Source organism: Vanrija albida, assembly GCF_041260175.1.
Source record: "Vanrija albida strain AlHP1 chromosome Unknown contig_2, whole genome shotgun sequence".
NCBI lineage: Eukaryota > Fungi > Basidiomycota > Tremellomycetes > Trichosporonales > Trichosporonaceae > Vanrija > Vanrija albida.
This window is the reverse complement of record NW_027191421.1, coordinates 2,975,239-2,990,850: the sequence shown is the minus strand read 5'-3', so window position 1 is coordinate 2,990,850 and position 15,612 is coordinate 2,975,239. Positions and strand designations below refer to the sequence as shown.

Here is a 15,612-nt window from a genome sequence, read left to right as displayed (position 1 = left end):
GCTCCGGGTCTGCTGCTGCTCTTGCGGTGGGCGCCGCCGCCGTTTAATCCTGCTCTGCTCGCGGTGCAGACGATGGTGGCGCGTCGAGGCAGGCCGGATCAGGACGCAGTTTGGACGCGTGGTGGGCCTTTGTTGGCGCCGGATCCGGCGGCGATCAGTGCGCTGGCAGGCGGTGTGTGTGTGCGTCGCTGCGCTGCCGGCGACGCGGCGATGCTGCATGGGGCATTGTGATACCGACACGCTATTGTGTGCGTACAGCTGCCGTCGAGCATGCACATCGTCATGGGGACCTGCAGCAGCAGCTGGACCAGCAAAATTGTTGTCCACCCAGGGATTCGGTAGATACCGGCAGTTGACCCGAGATTACGCTGCAGCCGTGCCTGAAATGCGCCGCCGCCACAGCGTCGAGCGGGAACAAGCCAGGTGCACAACTGACTTGACTCACTTTGGCGCTCTCTCTGCGCTGCATTTCTCGTCCTTCCCCACTCGCTTCCCCTTTGACCCGCCGAGCAATGGTCGACGCAACCCCGCTCGACACGAGCTGGACGCTGACACTCCCGACCCTCGACGGCCTCTTCCCCCAGTGTACGTGGCCCGTGTTTCGCCGCTCACCTCAGCCGGCAAGCCAAAGCCAAAGTCGCGCCTGCGCTCCTCGCTCGGCGGGCTGACGCGCGCCGTCGGCTCGCTGTTCGCTGGGGGCGGGGGGGCGCCGACCACCCTCCCCCCCGCCAGCTCGCTACAGCCCGTGATCGCGCTCGCGGGCGCCGCGGCCGTCGATGCGCAGCAGCTTATCGCCGCGCTCCGCGCCGTCGGCGTCTTCGCCACCGACCTCCGCGCGGCCGTCACCCTCCTCCAGGAGGAAGGCACGGACAGCGCCGAAATCGACATCGCCACCGCAACCGGCGACATGCTTCTCGCCTTCCTCTGCGGCGCGGCCGCGTGCGCCCGCTTCCTGTGTGCGTGCGACGAGATCGGCGACGCCCACGACGCCGACGACGCCGATGACGCCGTCCGCCGCGACACACACGCCGCGCTCCGCCAGTGCCTGGAGGGCACGTTCATCCTGCTTCCGACGCTGCGTGGCCTGCAGTGCCCGCCGAAGAACGTCACGGCCGCCGTCGTGGCCGTAGAGCGCGCCGTGCTCGCGTCCCTCTTCCCCGACTCGGGCCCGGGTGTGCTGGCGCCTTCCTTCGCTCCGATCCTTGAGCACGCGCGGAATCTGTTAGACGGAGCCAACAACTCTGCGAGGTTACACACGGGGCGGGGGCGGCGCAACTCTGCGTCACCGCCGTTCGACCAGACGGCCGCGGCGAGGGCGCATGCCCTGCTGGGGCTGTACGCCGGGTGCGTCGCCGGCGTCGAGCGCCTGCCCTCCCCCGCGCAGCAGGAGAGCGTGCTCGACTCGAGGCACCGCGCCGAGCGCGAGCGGTGCCGCTCGCTCCGCGTCGCGCTCGAGGTCAAGCTCCTCGCGGCCGACCTCGCGTTCAGCCTTGTCTCGTTGAGCATGGACGCGGTGACGCGCCGTGCACAGGAGCTGCTCGAGGCCAGCGACGACGAGGGTGACCGCGAGGAAGACGACGACGGCATCGCGTGGGAGGACAAGGCCGAGGCCGGGCTGCGGGCCTGCCTCAGCTCGGCGACCGAGATCATTCACCACCACCGGAGCAGCGTGCTCGTCGACGAGCTCGTGCGCGAGGACTGGCTCGGCGTGGAGGATGTCGACGAGGATGGGTGCGAGGCGGAGGGCGAGGGCGAGGGCGACGCCGGGGAGAACGGCATGAATGACAGCAACGGGCACGGGCACGACCTCGCCTCCGACCGCAGTGAATATTCCTCCGACTACGACGAGAATGACGAAACGGCGTCGACTTCAACTCGCCAGACGGAGGCCGAGGGCCAGCCAGCCCCGCTGCAGGCGCTCTTCACACTGCACGATCAGTACGAGGAGCAGCGCGCCGCCGTGTGGATGCAGCTGGCGCCCGACCTCCGCCCCAAGATGGGCGCGTTCCTCCGCGGCACCGACGGGCAGCTCCGGCAGCAGTGGTACGAGTTTGGCGCGGCGGCGCTGCTCGACTTCAGCCCCGACGACCTGCTCGACCACGGGCTGTCGCGCGACAAGCTCGACAAGCTGATCGACAGCGGCGGCGAGAAGAAGAAGAAGAAGAAGAGCCCGAACAAGCGCGCGCGCAGCGGCCGCGCCTAGACTGTGTAGAGCGCTCCGACCGCTTACGACGGTCCTTAAGACCTAACGACTGTGACGATACTCGATCCTGGCCCGCGCAGCGCGCTTACAGAGAGGCCGATAATATGTGCGAGGGGGGGCGGGGGGAAGGGGGCAAGATGTAGGGGGCGTAGAGATGATCAGTGTGATGCGATGGTGCATGTCGATGCGGTGTGGCACCTCGCGCCCCGAGCACAGTATGTGGCACCTCGAACTGCTTCAATGGCCGTGCCACTCGGCCGCGCGGATCGGCTGCACCAATGTCTCGCTGCACACCCGACTCTCCATACAACCCTGCCTACAGAATGTACTTGAACTTTGCACTCCTGTCGCCGAGCTCGCCATCCTCCTCTGTAAACGCCTCGGTCTCGCTCTCGGCCAGCTTTGCGCGCTTGCGGTTCTCGCGCGCGAGGTAGAGCATGTTGAGGACGGACCAGAAGATCATGGAGACGGCCATGCCGAGCGAGACCGACGTGCCGCGCTTGTAGTGGGGCGCCTCGCGCTTGGGGAAGAGCCAGGTGGAGAGGATGCCGCCCGAGTTTGTGCTGATAAAGCCCATGGTGATGCCCGTCACGCGGCGGTAGAAGGGCGCGAGGTTGTTCGCTGCGCGTCAGCTAGGCGCTACCGCATCGACTCACGCATCCACGTGCTCTGCAGCGGCGCGACAGTGTACGCGCCCATGACCTGCAGGAAGAGGGCGGCGTACAGCGCGTGTTGGTGGCCCGGGTTCTTGGGGTCGTGGCTCAGGAAGATGGCGTAGCCGATCACGCTGACCAAGCTGGCGAGGATGACGAACGGCCCGCGGAGCGAGAAGCGGTCGCTGAGGAAGCACGACAGCAGCGCAAACGCCGCGCTGCAGACATACGGCGGGACAGAGTAGAGCTGGACCTTTGTGCCCTTGTACCCGAGCGACGTGCCGACGATGGTCGGAGTCTAGGGTCAGCGGTCTCCAGACGGCGCAGCTTACGAAAAAGGCCATCGAGTAGAGGAGCACGCCGGACGCGAAGAACTGGGCAAACATGAACCACATCTGCGGCGCCTTGAGCGCGGACAGCACGGCGCTGAGGGTGAGCTTCTGCTCCTCGCCGTGCGCGGGCCGGTCGCGGTCGAGCGCCGCGACGACGGCCGCGCGCTCCTCGGGCGTGAGGTACCACGTCGTGCCGGGGCTGCGGGTGAGGAGGCCGAACGCGGCGGCGCCGTACACGACGGTGACGAGGCCCTCGCTGGGCGAGCGTCAGCGAGCCGAGCGAAGCCAAGCTACGAGGCAGTGCCACAGCGCCACAACCCACATGATGAAGATCCACTGCCAGCCCTTCTTTCCGCCCAGCCCGTGCATGTTGATAATCGCGGCCGCGAGCAGGCCCGAGAACGCGCCAGCGAGCGACGTCGCGCTGAAGAAGAAGGCGACGCGCTTGGCGAGGTCGCGCCGGCGGTAGAAGGACGAGAGGTAGGTCATTGAGCTGGGCAGGATGGCGCCCTCGGTCGCGCCGAGGAAGAAGCGCGCGGCCAGGAGGCCGGGGTAGTTGTGGATGAAGCCTTGGAACGTGGTCACCAGGCCCCAGAGGATGACGAGGGTCGGGATGAGGATGTGCGGACCGCTGGGTGTGTCAGCGCCGCGCCGCGAGCGGAGCGAGCGGGGCGAGGGGGGCGCGCAGTAGTGGCGGGCAGGCGGGCGTGCTGGCCGTGGCTCGGGCTCGGACCTGCGGAGCGGCCCACACACGCCACGGCTCGCGAGCCAGCATCACCCAGGCCGCGCACGGCTCGCAAGCTCGCCGCGCCACGCCGCCACTCACATCTTCTTAATCGCCAGCGTCAGCGGCAGCTCGGCGACAATGTACGGGATGTACGTCGTCGTCAGCGCCAGGCTGTACTGCTTGTCCGTGAGGCCGAGGTCGCGCGAGAGCCCGGCGGCGTTGGCATTGCCGATGTTTGACCGGTCGAGAAAGTTGAGAAAGTACACAATGGTGATGGCGGGGAGGAAGATGACGTCGAGCTTGAGCAGCGCGCGGCGGAGGACGCGGGGGTCGGGCTCGGGGGTGCCGAGGGCCGCGACGTGCGGCTTCTCTTCGTGGTCTGACATGGCGGGGGGGGTGCTCGACCTCAAGCAAGCAGCTGGCCCTTTTGTAAGGTCGGTCGGTTTCCTCCCGGCCGTTTTCTGCTCTACTCGACCCAGCACTCGGTCGGCTCGCCTCCCCGCCCTGCTGCCGAATCAACAGCCCCGCAATCCCGGCGCACCAATCGCGACCCTTACGGACAGGTATGAGTGGACAACACCGGGGGGTGGAGGGCTCGCCGTCGGGGGGCGGGTAATCCGCGCGAACGAGCTCGGCAGACACCGAACTCGCCGCGACTAAACACAAGGCACCCGGGCCCCGTGGAGCGATGTCAGCTGGGCGAGCTAGCCTAGTGGGTCGAGACGACCTCGCCGCGAGTTTCCCGGTGGGCGTGGCCTCCCGACTCTACCGACTGTGGGCCAGTCGCGCGGACGACCGGACGGCCGGCCCTGAGATTGCCTGCTGCCTTACCGCTGGGCGGCTACTGCCGGCGCCAAGCGACCGAGCGTGCTGCGCAGGCTACGCGACGCTGGCTCTGGTTGTTCTTGCATGCGCGCATGCATGCTCGTGTGCAGTGCTGGCGACACCATGACTCTTCCCGAGGCCCCGCACACTCCAAGTCAGCCGTCAGAGGCGAGTTGCTGCCCGCCTTTACCGCAGATCTACACCACCCCCTTGCACTCTTGGTTGCCGAGCACATGCCCGGCACATGGCCCATGTGCCCAGGGCCCGCGGCCATCTCCAGACACCGCGGCACGACCCAACACCTCCCACACCCACGACCTATGCAGTACATTCGCCTCGGCACACTCGTGCTGGATATCAATGAAAATAATGCTGCCAGACATGCTTCTAGTTACGCCTAGTCCTCCTCTCCCACCCCCTCGCCTATCCCCCCCTAGTCCTCCTCCTCGCTCTCCACGTCCAGGTCCATGTCGCCGTCGCCCTCACCCTCGCCGTCCTCGTCCTCGCCCTCGGCATCCTCCTCCTCCTCCTCGTCCGAAGTAATGTACTCTTTGCTCTTGCCCTTCTTCTTGCTGCCGCCCGCCTCGGCCGTCTTGGGGCGCTTCTTGTCGCGCTCGGCCTTCTCGGCGGCCTCGATGCGCCGGTCGGCAAGCTCGGTCTCGTCCAGGTCGTCGTCAGAGTACTGGCGCTTCTTCTTGTTCTTCCTCTTCTTCTTGCTCGAGCCGTACGCGTCACTGTCGTCGTCCGAGTCGGCGACGACAAACCCGTCGTCCTCGTCGTAGTCCTGCATCTCGCGGTCGCGCGCCGACTCGCGCCGCCCCGCACGCCGGTCGTCGCTGCCGTAACCGTAGTCTTCCTCGTCCTCGCTCCCGCGCTTGATAGGCCGGCGGTTGCGCCCACCAGGCCCGCCCTGCGAGTTTCGTGGCCGCGACGGCCGCTTGGTGACCGTCTGTTTTTGTGGCCCAGCAAGCGCCAAGAGCTGGTTGACCTTGTCCTGGTCCTGCAAATCGTTGAGGATCTTGACGCGCGAGTGCTTGGTGTGCTGCGCGCCCACGTGTCTCACGAGCTCGCGGTGCGTCTTCGAGTCCATCGACGTGGGCACGAGGCTCAGCTGGCCGGCAATCGCGCGCTCCGTCACCAGTACTCTCTCGGCACCGGCCTCGACGCAGAGGAACGTCGACTCGGCCGAGCCCGACTTTTGGTCGCTCTTGGAGCTCGACGCGTCCTGCGGCCTCGCCAGCGTCGTGCCAAAGCTAGACGCGACGTCGAACAGGTCGTTGCCAAGCTGCAGAGACACGCTCCCGTCGCTCCATCGCAGCATGCGCGCGTTGCTCTCGCGCTGGGGCTTGCCGTCGCCACCCGTGACCCAGCGCCATCGGATCGTGTTGCGCACGCCAATCATCTTGCCCTTGGCCGCGACATTGTCCTGCGGCTCGTCGTCGTGGTCGATCGTCTCGCGGTAGTACTCTGGCTCGTACGGGCGCGACTCGATGTTGACGTACGCCGGCAGCTTGAGGGTCCACGCCTTGCCGTCGCTCGGCTGCAGCCGTGGCCAGGTCGGCACCGCGACGTTGCCGATCGTCTCGCTCACGTCCTCGAGGTCCTCGTCCTCCTCGGCGTACTCGAGCGGGTTGCGCGATCCCGAGCGGTCGGAGCGCGCCGGCGTCGTCGAGCGAGACCGTGGTGGCCTTGGCTCGTCGTCATCGTCGTCGCCAAACTGTACAGCGTTAGCGCGTGCCGGTACTCGCAGCATCCTGCTCACCAGGTCGTTGGCCTGCTCGTCACCGCCCTCGGCATCCTCCTGTTGTGCGCTCTTTGAGCTCTCGGCGCCGGGCGAAGGGGCAGCCACGGGGGACTGGGCCGTCTCCTCGTCAAACAGGTCGTTCTCGGCGTCGGACATGCTGGATGGGGTGCTGCAATGGGTGAAGAGATGCAGCTTGCAGCAAAACAAGGAGGTTAGTGACGCTGAATCCATCCCTTGTCGTCAGAGCCACTGGCCGGCGATATCGGTGTTAGAGGCGGAAGCATTTTGTCACCCTACGGGTAGACTCGCGCTCAGTGAGGCGCATATGCACCCGTCGGGCCAGGCAGCGTCAGCCAGCCAGCCAGCCAGCGAGTCACCCAGCCCCCCTGCCAGCGACTCCGCCAGGCAGCCAGCACCCGCCCGCTCCGTCCGCCGACCCCAGCACCTCGCGCTCGTCGGCCGTTGCCTGCTGCTGGCTGTTGCAACCCACTTCCATCTCATCCTACCCACACCCACCACTCTCTCTCCCCCCTCCCCCCCCCTCTCTCCGTCAAAATGGCCTCTCGTCTCGCCCTCCGCAACCTCCGGAGCGCCGCCCGCCCGGCCTTCGTCGCCCCCCGCGCCATTGCCTCGCAGTGCGTCCTTGTCGATTTTCACCCAGGACCGTCGAGCTAACACACCGCAGGGTCCGCTTCGCTTCGTCGCGTTAGTATCGATTCGTGCTGGGAGACGTTGGGGGAGGGTGTAGGAGCGTGCAGACGTTGGGGATGGCGTGGGAGATGGGGCTGGAGAAGCAGCCGGGATCGCACGAGGCAAGACGCAATACTAACCCCGACCACAGAGCCTACTCCCGACGAGAAGGCCGCCGAGATCATCAACGCCGTCCCCTCGACCTCGCTCTTCACCAAGACCAGCGGCATCATCCTCGGTGTCGGTGTCACCGCCGCCGCCGTCTCGACCGAGATCTACGTGGGTATCTCGAGAGTCTCATGTCGCAATTCGCGAACCAGGGACCATCGTACTCGGAACAACCGGAACAACACTGACCCACTCCCAGGTCGCCAACGAGGAGACTGTTCTCGCCGCCGCCTTCCTCATCATCTTCACGGCCATCGCCAAGAACATTGGTGCCCCCTACACCTCGTGGGCCAACGCCCACATTGAGAAGATCAAGTCGGTCCTCAACTCTGCCCGCTCCGAGCACACCCAGGCCGTGACGCAGCGCATCGACTCGGTCAACCAGCTCAAGGACGTTGTTCCCCTCACCCAGCAGCTCTACAAGGTTGCCAAGGAGACCAACGAGCTCGAGCACTCCAACTTCCTCCTCGCCCAGGAGGCCGCCGTCAAGCACGAGCTCAAGGCCGTCCTCGACTCGTGGGTCCGCTACGAGCAGCAGCAGCGCGAGGCCGAGCAGACCGCCCTTGTCAAGTCGGTCACTGCCTCGATCGCCGCCGAGCTCGAGAAGCCCGCTTTCAAGAAGCAGCTCCTCGAGGAGGCCCTCGCCCAGGTCGAGCAGATCGCCAAGTCCAAGGAGATCTAAGCGACTGACTGACGTCGGCGTCGAGTGGTGTTCGGGGTGCGGGGCCTAGCCCAGCTCTCCTTGCATCAAGATAGAACGGCAGTAGGTTGATCTCTGGTTCGTATCCACGGATTGGGGAACAACAGTAGAAGCGGCTGGGATGGCGCCGCAGAATGCAAAACCGCAATAGCTAAAGGGTGGGGCAACGTCCCTCGGTGACAGATGTTCGAAGGCCACTCACTGCCACAAGCTTCAAGGACCACACACACACACCAGCTGCTTCTTACGCTTACATGACGATTTTGTACAAAAGACTCCAAATGGCTCTACGGCTCAACCGCCTCATTCTAAAGCGTCTCGAGGAAACTAGCGTCGCCGCTCATATCGACAGTCTCGGAAGCGTCGATGTCTCCCTCCCTCCTGCGCTTGCGCGGCACTGGAGTGGCAGCTCCGCCTGGCACCTCGCTCATCATCCGCTTCGCCTGCTTGCGCGCACGGACACTGGAGCCGGGACTTGGGCCGTGGACAACGGACGAACCCGCCACGTCGCCCAGACCGCTGATCGCGGCGAGAGGGTTGGCAGTGTGCGCGTGTGCCAGAGTCGCGGCAGTCGACGTGGACGCATGCGCTGCCGTCGGTGTAACGAAGGGGTTGAGCAGGTGCCCGCTCGCGAGCGCAACAATCGACTCGAGGCCGCGCGCAGACATGAAGTCGGTGGTGAGGTCGAACGACGCGTCGGGGTCGGCGTTGGCTGCCGCAGTAGCAGCTGCTACGGCAGCGCCAGTCTCGTCGAGTAAAGGCGGCTGGTGGTCCGTCTCTGGGCGAGCGAGAATAGCCTGCACGTCCTCTAGAGACAGTCTGGTGACCTTGGCGGCGTCGCTCATCTGCTTCACCTTGGGCTTCAGGTGGTAGAAGGCGTTGGCACTCATGACGTCGGGAAGGTTGGAGAGCAGGTTGTCCTCCTCGGCCACGGGCGGGTTGTCGTACAGGCCTTGAGACCAGTCCGGGAAGTCCTGCTGCACCTTCTCATCGACGTGGAACTTGAACAGGATGATACCCCCAACGCCAGCCACTGGTAAGCCCTGCGCATCCTTGGGCCGGAGCATAGGAAGGTTGGTTCTGTCCCAGAGCTCTGGGGGAAGGTGGAAGGTCGGAGCCGGCTGCTTGGGGCGGCCCTTGCGACGCAGCTTTGCCGACTGATCCGAGGCGTACACGTCCAGGATCGACAGCAGCGACCGAGCGGTGCTCGACAACCAGAACTGATCGACCACTTCGTGTGCTTCGCCAGCGCGAACTCCACACTGCTGCTTGCGGTAGGCGTTCCACTCGTCCTCGGTGTACGTGCGCTTGGGATCGGCGCGCTCATTTGTCATGGCGGCAAAGTCGATTGTAAGGAGCGTGCGGTAAAGCGCACGCAGCCTGCAGAGGTTGAGCGGCGACGAGTCGAACGCAGCAGCACGACGAGCAACAAGCGACTGCTGTCTTCGGTACTGGTTCTGCTTGCGGCGGGTGAGCTCATCCTTGTGGACCTCGCCACGCTCGCGCGTGAGCTGCTCGTCGAAACGCTTGCTCAAGCGAGTCCAATATGTCTGGACCGCCTTGACAATCTGCTCGCCATCGACTTCGGGCTCCTCGACAGCGTACGACTCGCTCCACGACGCCTTTACATCCTGGATAACCGCGTCGACGAACGGCCGAACAGACGCAGATCCCACATCCGCACGGAAATCGGGGCGGAACTCGTCGACTCCATTCACGCTGGTCTCGGCCGTCGGGGGAATGTTTGTCGGATCAGGAAGATCGCGCGATCCCTTGACCTCAAACGACGAGACAGGATACTCGACACCCAAGCGACGGTTGGCCATCTTGTGCACGAGGTGCTCCAGCTTCATGCTGCGGCGTTTGCGGCCCAGGCGCTTGTCCTCCTCGTACACGGGCGTGGTGCTGCCCGCCTCACGCAGCTTGTCCTCTCCGTCGGCAAGAGTCGAGTGCTGACGGGCCGTACGTGCCCGTCTCGACGATCCCGCGCCGTGGCCTGAGAGCGGTACCGACGTGCTAACCAACGCGTCGTAGCGAGCCTTGAGCGCGTCGTATTCGGAGCGGGGCACATACGCGATGGACAGACCGGGGTCAATGGTTGGGGGGCCTGATACTGTCAGCACAATCATCCCACATGCACCCACCTCGGCCTTGGATCGAATCGATCAAGTTCTTGACCAGCTCAGCCTGACGGCGGTTGCTGTCAGCCAAGACCTTGAAGCTGCCCATGAGCCCCTGGAGGATGTTTGGCGCGTTCATATTGTCGATAATGGCCTGGTTGGCCGAGCTGAGCTGCTGCAGCGCCAATACGGCCTTGTCGATGCTCTGCACCTGCACCTGGCTCGCGGGGATGAGGGTCGGGTGGGCAAGTTCGGCACCAGCCTCGGTGGCTACGGGCGTCTGGAGTGTGGGAGCAGCTGGCGCGTCGGCGGCAGCGGCGGCGTGCGCAGAGTGGTCCTCATGGCTGCCCGAGATTGCTGCGCGGAGAGCCTCGAGGGCTGCTTCCTCGTCGTGCTGATCGGCGTGCGAAGTCGCGTCTTCTACCGACGGGTCGTCCAGTACGGGAAAAGTGACGTCGTCGCCGGAATGGGTGAGGGGGAGGGAGAACGAGTCGAGAGAGGGTTGTGCAGCAGATGCTGCAGCTGAGGGTGGTCGAGACATGGTGCGAGGGCGTCGCGTGCGCTGAGCCGAGATCTAGGTGGGGTGTTGTGATGGCTGTGTTTGTTGTTGTTGTTTGATGGGTTAGTCGCTGCCGTCGTCGTCGGTCTGCCTGGCCAAGTCGCAGGTGGACGACAAAGGTGGAGGAGAGGGAAGTGGGGGGGAAGGGGTGGATGACAGTGAGCACTGAAAGGCGTGCAGAGTCAAACGTGGGTCGAGTGGCGACAAACACGCCATCGCCCGCCTATGGCACTAACACCCATAACGCCGGCTAGTGGCACTTGGGCCGGCCTTGCCTCAGCAGCGACCACTGCTCTCCTTCAACCAACACTTGCAATGCATACTTGGGCGAGAACGAGGGGCTACTGTAAAGGGGGGAACAAGGATGACCAGCACAACTGTGACAACATGGGGCAAGATACTAGAGCTGTCGCAAGAGCCTTACACATACAGGACGTCGATAAACGTCCGGGCGACCTCGTCGACGACGTACGGTCCCGCAACAGTCTGTCCAGCGCCTGTGAACCGGGTCAGTGATTGCTCTCGGAGGACTCGGCATGCACGCACCATACAAGGCGACCATCGTTCCGTCCTTGGTCGGCGACTTCTTCTCGAGCTGCACCACCTCGGCCAGGTCGGAGAGCAGCTTGTCAACGTTCGCGGCCGTCAGGCGCTGCAAGCGTCAGCTGTCACTCAAACAACACACCACCAAGGACTCACAGTGAAGGCCATATGCAATGCCGGAGGGTCGGCAAGGCCGTTGAGGTGCCATCCGCGCTTGCTCATGGCATCGCCAATCGAGTAGATGCTAAGCGTCCTCGAGCCAAAGGCAACCACCGAGAGTTGGGGGTTGCCCAAGACGTACAGGTCACCGGCAAACTTCTGGCGAATCTCGGACGCGAAGTGCCTTGCGGCGCCGATAATCTCCTCACAAGACTTGGTGTAGCCTCTGCATCGACGTCAGCGGCTGGAGCCCCACAACATCATAGCGCCACTCACTCCAAGCCGATGTAGTTGACCGTGGCCCATGCACCAGCAATGATGGAACCGGGCCTTGATCCAGCCATCGAGGGACTAGCGTAAACGCCACCAGCCCACTCGGGCATCGAGAAGTACTGGAATCGACGGAAGGCCTCTGAGCGGTACATGATGATGGACGAGCCTAAATAGTCAGTTTCAGCCCTGTGAGATAACGGCTGGAATACGCACCCTTGGGGCAGAACCCATACTTGTGCTGAGGCTGGTGAGCAAGCATCCCACGGCAATGCACAAGACCACACTCACAGTGTCACAGCTGATGGCAGATACACCTGGGACCTGGAAATCGAACTTGGGGATACCCTGGGCAAGACCGGCACGCTCCGCAAAGGTGATGATGAATGATCCAAGGCAGCAGTCGACGTGTAGACCAATGTTGTACCGCACGGCGAGGAGACCGAGCTCTGGGATGGGATCCTTTGGATTAAAGTCAGGTGGTGCCACGAGTGCCTTATCGGCAACTTACCACCATGCCATCTGGAAAGTTGGGTGCCGATCCGACAATCATGATGGTGTTGGCGTTGCTGGTGACGTCAGTGAGGGCCTTGAAGCAAGTTGAGGCGAAACCCACATGAAGCGCTTGACACGCTTGGGCTCAACCTGGCGCGTCTCGGGGTTGACGGGAACCGTGTGGATCTTGATGCAGAAGTACTGGGCGGCTTTGAAGAAGGCGGCGTGAGCAGAGGCAGGCACAACCCTTCGCCGAAAGTTAGTCGGGGTTCTGGCTGCCACCAATCGGTGCTTACATTTCAGGCTCCGTGATGCCCTTGGTCGCCCGTGCCCAGTCACGGTGCGTCTTGACAGACATGAGGATGGACTCGGTACCACCAGAGGTAGCTGTGGTGACGCTGTCAGTGCTGCTTGGACGGACTCGTCGATAGATGACGTTGCCCGCCGGTCGGGCAATGTTCCGGCCACGTACTGGTGCCTGCTCCTCCTTCGCCGTGGAAACTGCAACCATGTCAGCTCCATGCTCCCATGTGATACCACTGCGTGCAGCTCACAGCTTGAGTACCATCGAGACGAGCTCGGCCTCCATCTTGCGGATGCCGGGGAAGACATCGGGGTGCAGTGGGTTGGTGAGGAGGAATTCGGAGGAGGCTTCGGCGATGACCTTGCTGAGGTCGTTTCCGCCCTGAGAGTGAGAGGTGCGGTTAGCATGAGACCGATCGGGATGTACAATGCGGAGGATGGGGAAACCGAACAACGGCCCGAGCTCCCCCATACACGGAAGCCGAATACGATTCCGCCCTATTGTGCGCACAAACTCACATGGTAAACGGCACCACTGACCCGTCCTTCGTCGACGTCCGAGTGCTCGAGCTTGTGCAGGTTGGCCCATTCAGAGCGGAGCCACTCAATGTCGCGACCGGTGGGTGGGATCTCGCGGACGTTGGTGAGGTTAACCCCTTCGGGGTACGTTGTTGGTGCCAACTTGGAGACCAAATCGGCGCGGACTTTGGCAAGCTCGGTCGTGACCTCGCGTCTGGCGCTAGGCAGACGAAGGAGGAGGCTCACAACGAACTGGGCGGTGTGAGCATCCAGTATGAAGGCAAGACACGTACATTCTTGATGGCCGAGTAGGCCTGGACGCTGGTGCCAACGAGCCCATAGGCGTAAAGGTGGCGGTATGCGCGAAGGCTAATCTTGAAGAGTAGATAGATGCGAACGAGTGTGGAGAGTTGGACAAGCCGCTGTACGAGCACTGCTGTGCGCGGGCCGGGTTGTGGGACGGACAAGGATGACCAGGCAGCCATCTTGGTTAGAGTGAGGTGGGTAGGTGGGTGAAGGATGGATAGAGAGAAGAGAACAATGGGGGGGATGGGGGTTGGAGTATGTCGAGAGCTGCGTCGGTCTGAAGTAGACGGTACGTATGCCTCTTTGTCGTCAATGCAGTCGGTCGGTGGCCAAGCCTTAGTTGTAATCGAAAGTTAATCTTGCCCTTAATCTGATCTGTGTCTTTGTTAATGGGATTCCGGGAAATCAAATCATTTACAACATCTGAGTTTTCCAAGGGTGCGGTTAGTGAAGACCGTGCTGGCGTCAGTCTGGGGACCCCATTGGCTCTTGACGTCACCCAGACACCGACCGACCGACCGATCCACCCTTGGGCTCGTTACGCGCACGCGAGCGACTTTGAAGGCAACGGGCCGGTTGACTCACCCACCGTCACTTTGCATACAAAGGAACTCGCAACCAAACTCGATCTTTGGGTTTGTTCCTCCCTATCCTGCTCCCATCCCACAGACTCTGATATAACGAAATGCCCGAGCTTCCTGGTGAGGCAGGATATCAACAGGCCGAGAGTGTTATCTGACATTGATCCCACCAGAGGTCGAACGAGCCAGGCGACTCATCGAGGAGACCTGCACAGGGTACACAATTAGCGAAATTGACGCGGTGGACGACAAGATTGTCTACTGCGGGGAAGGAGAACATGTGGCGTTTGTGAGTGGATGCGTCGTGCATGGGGCAGGGAAGGCGCGCGCGTGGGGCAGGGCTGACGGCGCGTGAACAGAACAAGGAGCTCGTGGGCCGAACCATTACCGGATGTGAGCGTCGAGGGAAGCAGTGAGTGCCGTGGCGTTGGCAAGCATGGCCTGTGCTGACTGCTCCAGGTTCTGGATGACGCTCTCTGGAGAGGGAAGGCTACCAGTCATGCACTTCGGCATGACGGGCATGATCCAGGTCAGTGGATTAAGCACGCCACGTCAAGAGTTCACCTAACTTGTGCAGCTCAAAGGCCAGGAACCGACATGGTACCGCAAGAAGGACTACGAGACGTCTGATGTGTGGCCACCCAAGGTGAGACTTGGCATGCAGGACGCTGCTGACGATTCCAGTTCTACAAGTTGTGTGTATCTGCCCTGCTGTCCAGTCTGACCCCAGCGTGATGAAGCTCTCGCCTCCGGCAGGCTCTGAGCCACAAGAGCTCGCGTTCATCGACGTCCGGCGGCTAGGCCGGTTGCGTCTCGTCCCCGACCCGGTCCTCTCACACCCTCCGCTGTCAGAGCTGGGCTTTGACCCGGTCCTCGACCACCCGTCGCTCGACGAGTTCAAGGAGCTCATCGGCAAGAAGAAGGGCACGATCAAGGGCCTGATCATGGACCAGGCGTTCAGCGCTGGCGTGGGGAACTGGGTTGCGGATGAGTGAGTTCGCATGTACAACCTCCCCTAACTCCACAGGGTCTTGTACCAGGCTAGGATACACCCCATGTGCCCGGTCAACCTGCTCACGGACCACGACCTGTCCGAGCTGCATCGTCTCCTGAACGAGGTGCCTGTCAAAGCGATCGCGGTCAATGCGGACTCGACACAGTTCCCTGCAGACTGGCTATTCCGCTGGCGCTGGGACAAGGGTAAGAAACCCAAGGCGAAAGGCAAGGGCGAGAGCCAGGATGCTGAGGAGGACGTCAAGCCGAAGGGCATCGAGTTTCTGGCTCTGGTGAGTGGATTCCTAGGTGGTGACGCTAATCCACCAGCCCGATGGCAGCAAGGCGACAATCTCGTTCGTCACAGTCGGTGGCCGGACCAGCGCTGTAGTGAACGAACTCCAAAAGCTGCCCTCTGGCGGCGTCGCCAAGGCGAATGGCACGAAGGCGACGCCCACCAAGGGGACGCCGAAGAAGCCCAAGGCCGCGGCCAAGAAGCGACAAGTAGACTCGGTGAGCACGGAGATGAGGCTTGGCTAACTTGCGCAGGATCTCAGTGATCTGAGTGACACTGAAGTCGATGAGCCGGCCAAGCCCGCGCCGAGAGCATCCCGAGCCGAGAGGGCTTCGCGCCGAGCGGCACCCGAGACCCCGGAGGTCAAGGTGGAGAAGCCTGCATCGAAGCGGTCGAGGCGATAGGCCCGAAATGTATCTCGTATCAG

General features: G+C 63.2%; 7 protein-coding genes across 7 annotated transcripts; 3 read left to right on the top strand and 4 right to left on the bottom strand.

The window, feature by feature from the left end:
- Nucleotides 1–385: 385 nt before the first annotated feature.
- Nucleotides 386–2,203, top strand: Q8F55_002854 (uncharacterized protein; the record flags this gene model as incomplete). Its single annotated transcript, XM_069351433.1, has 1 exon — nt 386–2,203. One exon carries the CDS (start codon nt 386–388, stop codon nt 2,201–2,203), a length of 1,818 nt encoding a protein of 605 aa, XP_069211819.1.
- Nucleotides 2,204–2,519: 316 nt separating this feature from the next.
- Nucleotides 2,520–4,301, bottom strand: Q8F55_002853 (uncharacterized protein; the record flags this gene model as incomplete). Its single annotated transcript, XM_069351432.1, has 5 exons — nt 2,520–2,824; nt 2,860–3,154; nt 3,189–3,444; nt 3,511–3,819; nt 4,015–4,301. 5 exons carry the CDS (start codon nt 4,299–4,301, stop codon nt 2,520–2,522), a joined length of 1,452 nt encoding a protein of 483 aa, XP_069211818.1.
- An 872-nt stretch (nt 4,302–5,173) lies between these two features.
- On the bottom strand, nt 5,174–6,640 carry LEO1 (Paf1 complex component; the record flags this gene model as incomplete). Its single annotated transcript, XM_069351431.1, has 2 exons — nt 5,174–6,457; nt 6,503–6,640. 2 exons carry the CDS (start codon nt 6,638–6,640, stop codon nt 5,174–5,176), a joined length of 1,422 nt encoding a protein of 473 aa, XP_069211817.1.
- A 399-nt stretch (nt 6,641–7,039) lies between these two features.
- On the top strand, nt 7,040–8,024 carry ATP4 (atp4 subunit B of the stator stalk of mitochondrial F1F0 ATP synthase; the record flags this gene model as incomplete). The annotated part of the gene is made up of 4 exons (XM_069351430.1): nt 7,040–7,119; nt 7,170–7,189; nt 7,326–7,453; nt 7,542–8,024. The coding sequence occupies 4 exons, from the start codon at nt 7,040–7,042 to the stop codon at nt 8,022–8,024; spliced, it is 711 nt and encodes a 236-aa protein (XP_069211816.1).
- A 326-nt stretch (nt 8,025–8,350) lies between these two features.
- Q8F55_002850 (uncharacterized protein) lies at nt 8,351–10,703 on the bottom strand (the record flags this gene model as incomplete). Its single annotated transcript, XM_069351429.1, has 2 exons — nt 8,351–10,149; nt 10,187–10,703. The coding sequence occupies 2 exons, from the start codon at nt 10,701–10,703 to the stop codon at nt 8,351–8,353; spliced, it is 2,316 nt and encodes a 771-aa protein (XP_069211815.1).
- A 438-nt stretch (nt 10,704–11,141) lies between these two features.
- Nucleotides 11,142–13,495, bottom strand: DPL1 (Dihydrosphingosine phosphate lyase; the record flags this gene model as incomplete). Its single annotated transcript, XM_069351428.1, has 13 exons — nt 11,142–11,218; nt 11,268–11,373; nt 11,421–11,649; nt 11,700–11,862; nt 11,910–11,934; nt 11,985–12,155; nt 12,205–12,262; nt 12,310–12,435; nt 12,485–12,575; nt 12,661–12,689; nt 12,743–12,873; nt 13,011–13,262; nt 13,304–13,495. The coding sequence occupies 13 exons, from the start codon at nt 13,493–13,495 to the stop codon at nt 11,142–11,144; spliced, it is 1,650 nt and encodes a 549-aa protein (XP_069211814.1).
- Nucleotides 13,496–14,001: 506 nt separating this feature from the next.
- Q8F55_002848 (uncharacterized protein) lies at nt 14,002–15,589 on the top strand (the record flags this gene model as incomplete). Its single annotated transcript, XM_069351427.1, has 9 exons — nt 14,002–14,017; nt 14,071–14,186; nt 14,257–14,309; nt 14,357–14,426; nt 14,475–14,543; nt 14,617–14,888; nt 14,925–15,183; nt 15,221–15,403; nt 15,440–15,589. The coding sequence occupies 9 exons, from the start codon at nt 14,002–14,004 to the stop codon at nt 15,587–15,589; spliced, it is 1,188 nt and encodes a 395-aa protein (XP_069211813.1).
- Nucleotides 15,590–15,612: the final 23 nt, after the last annotated feature.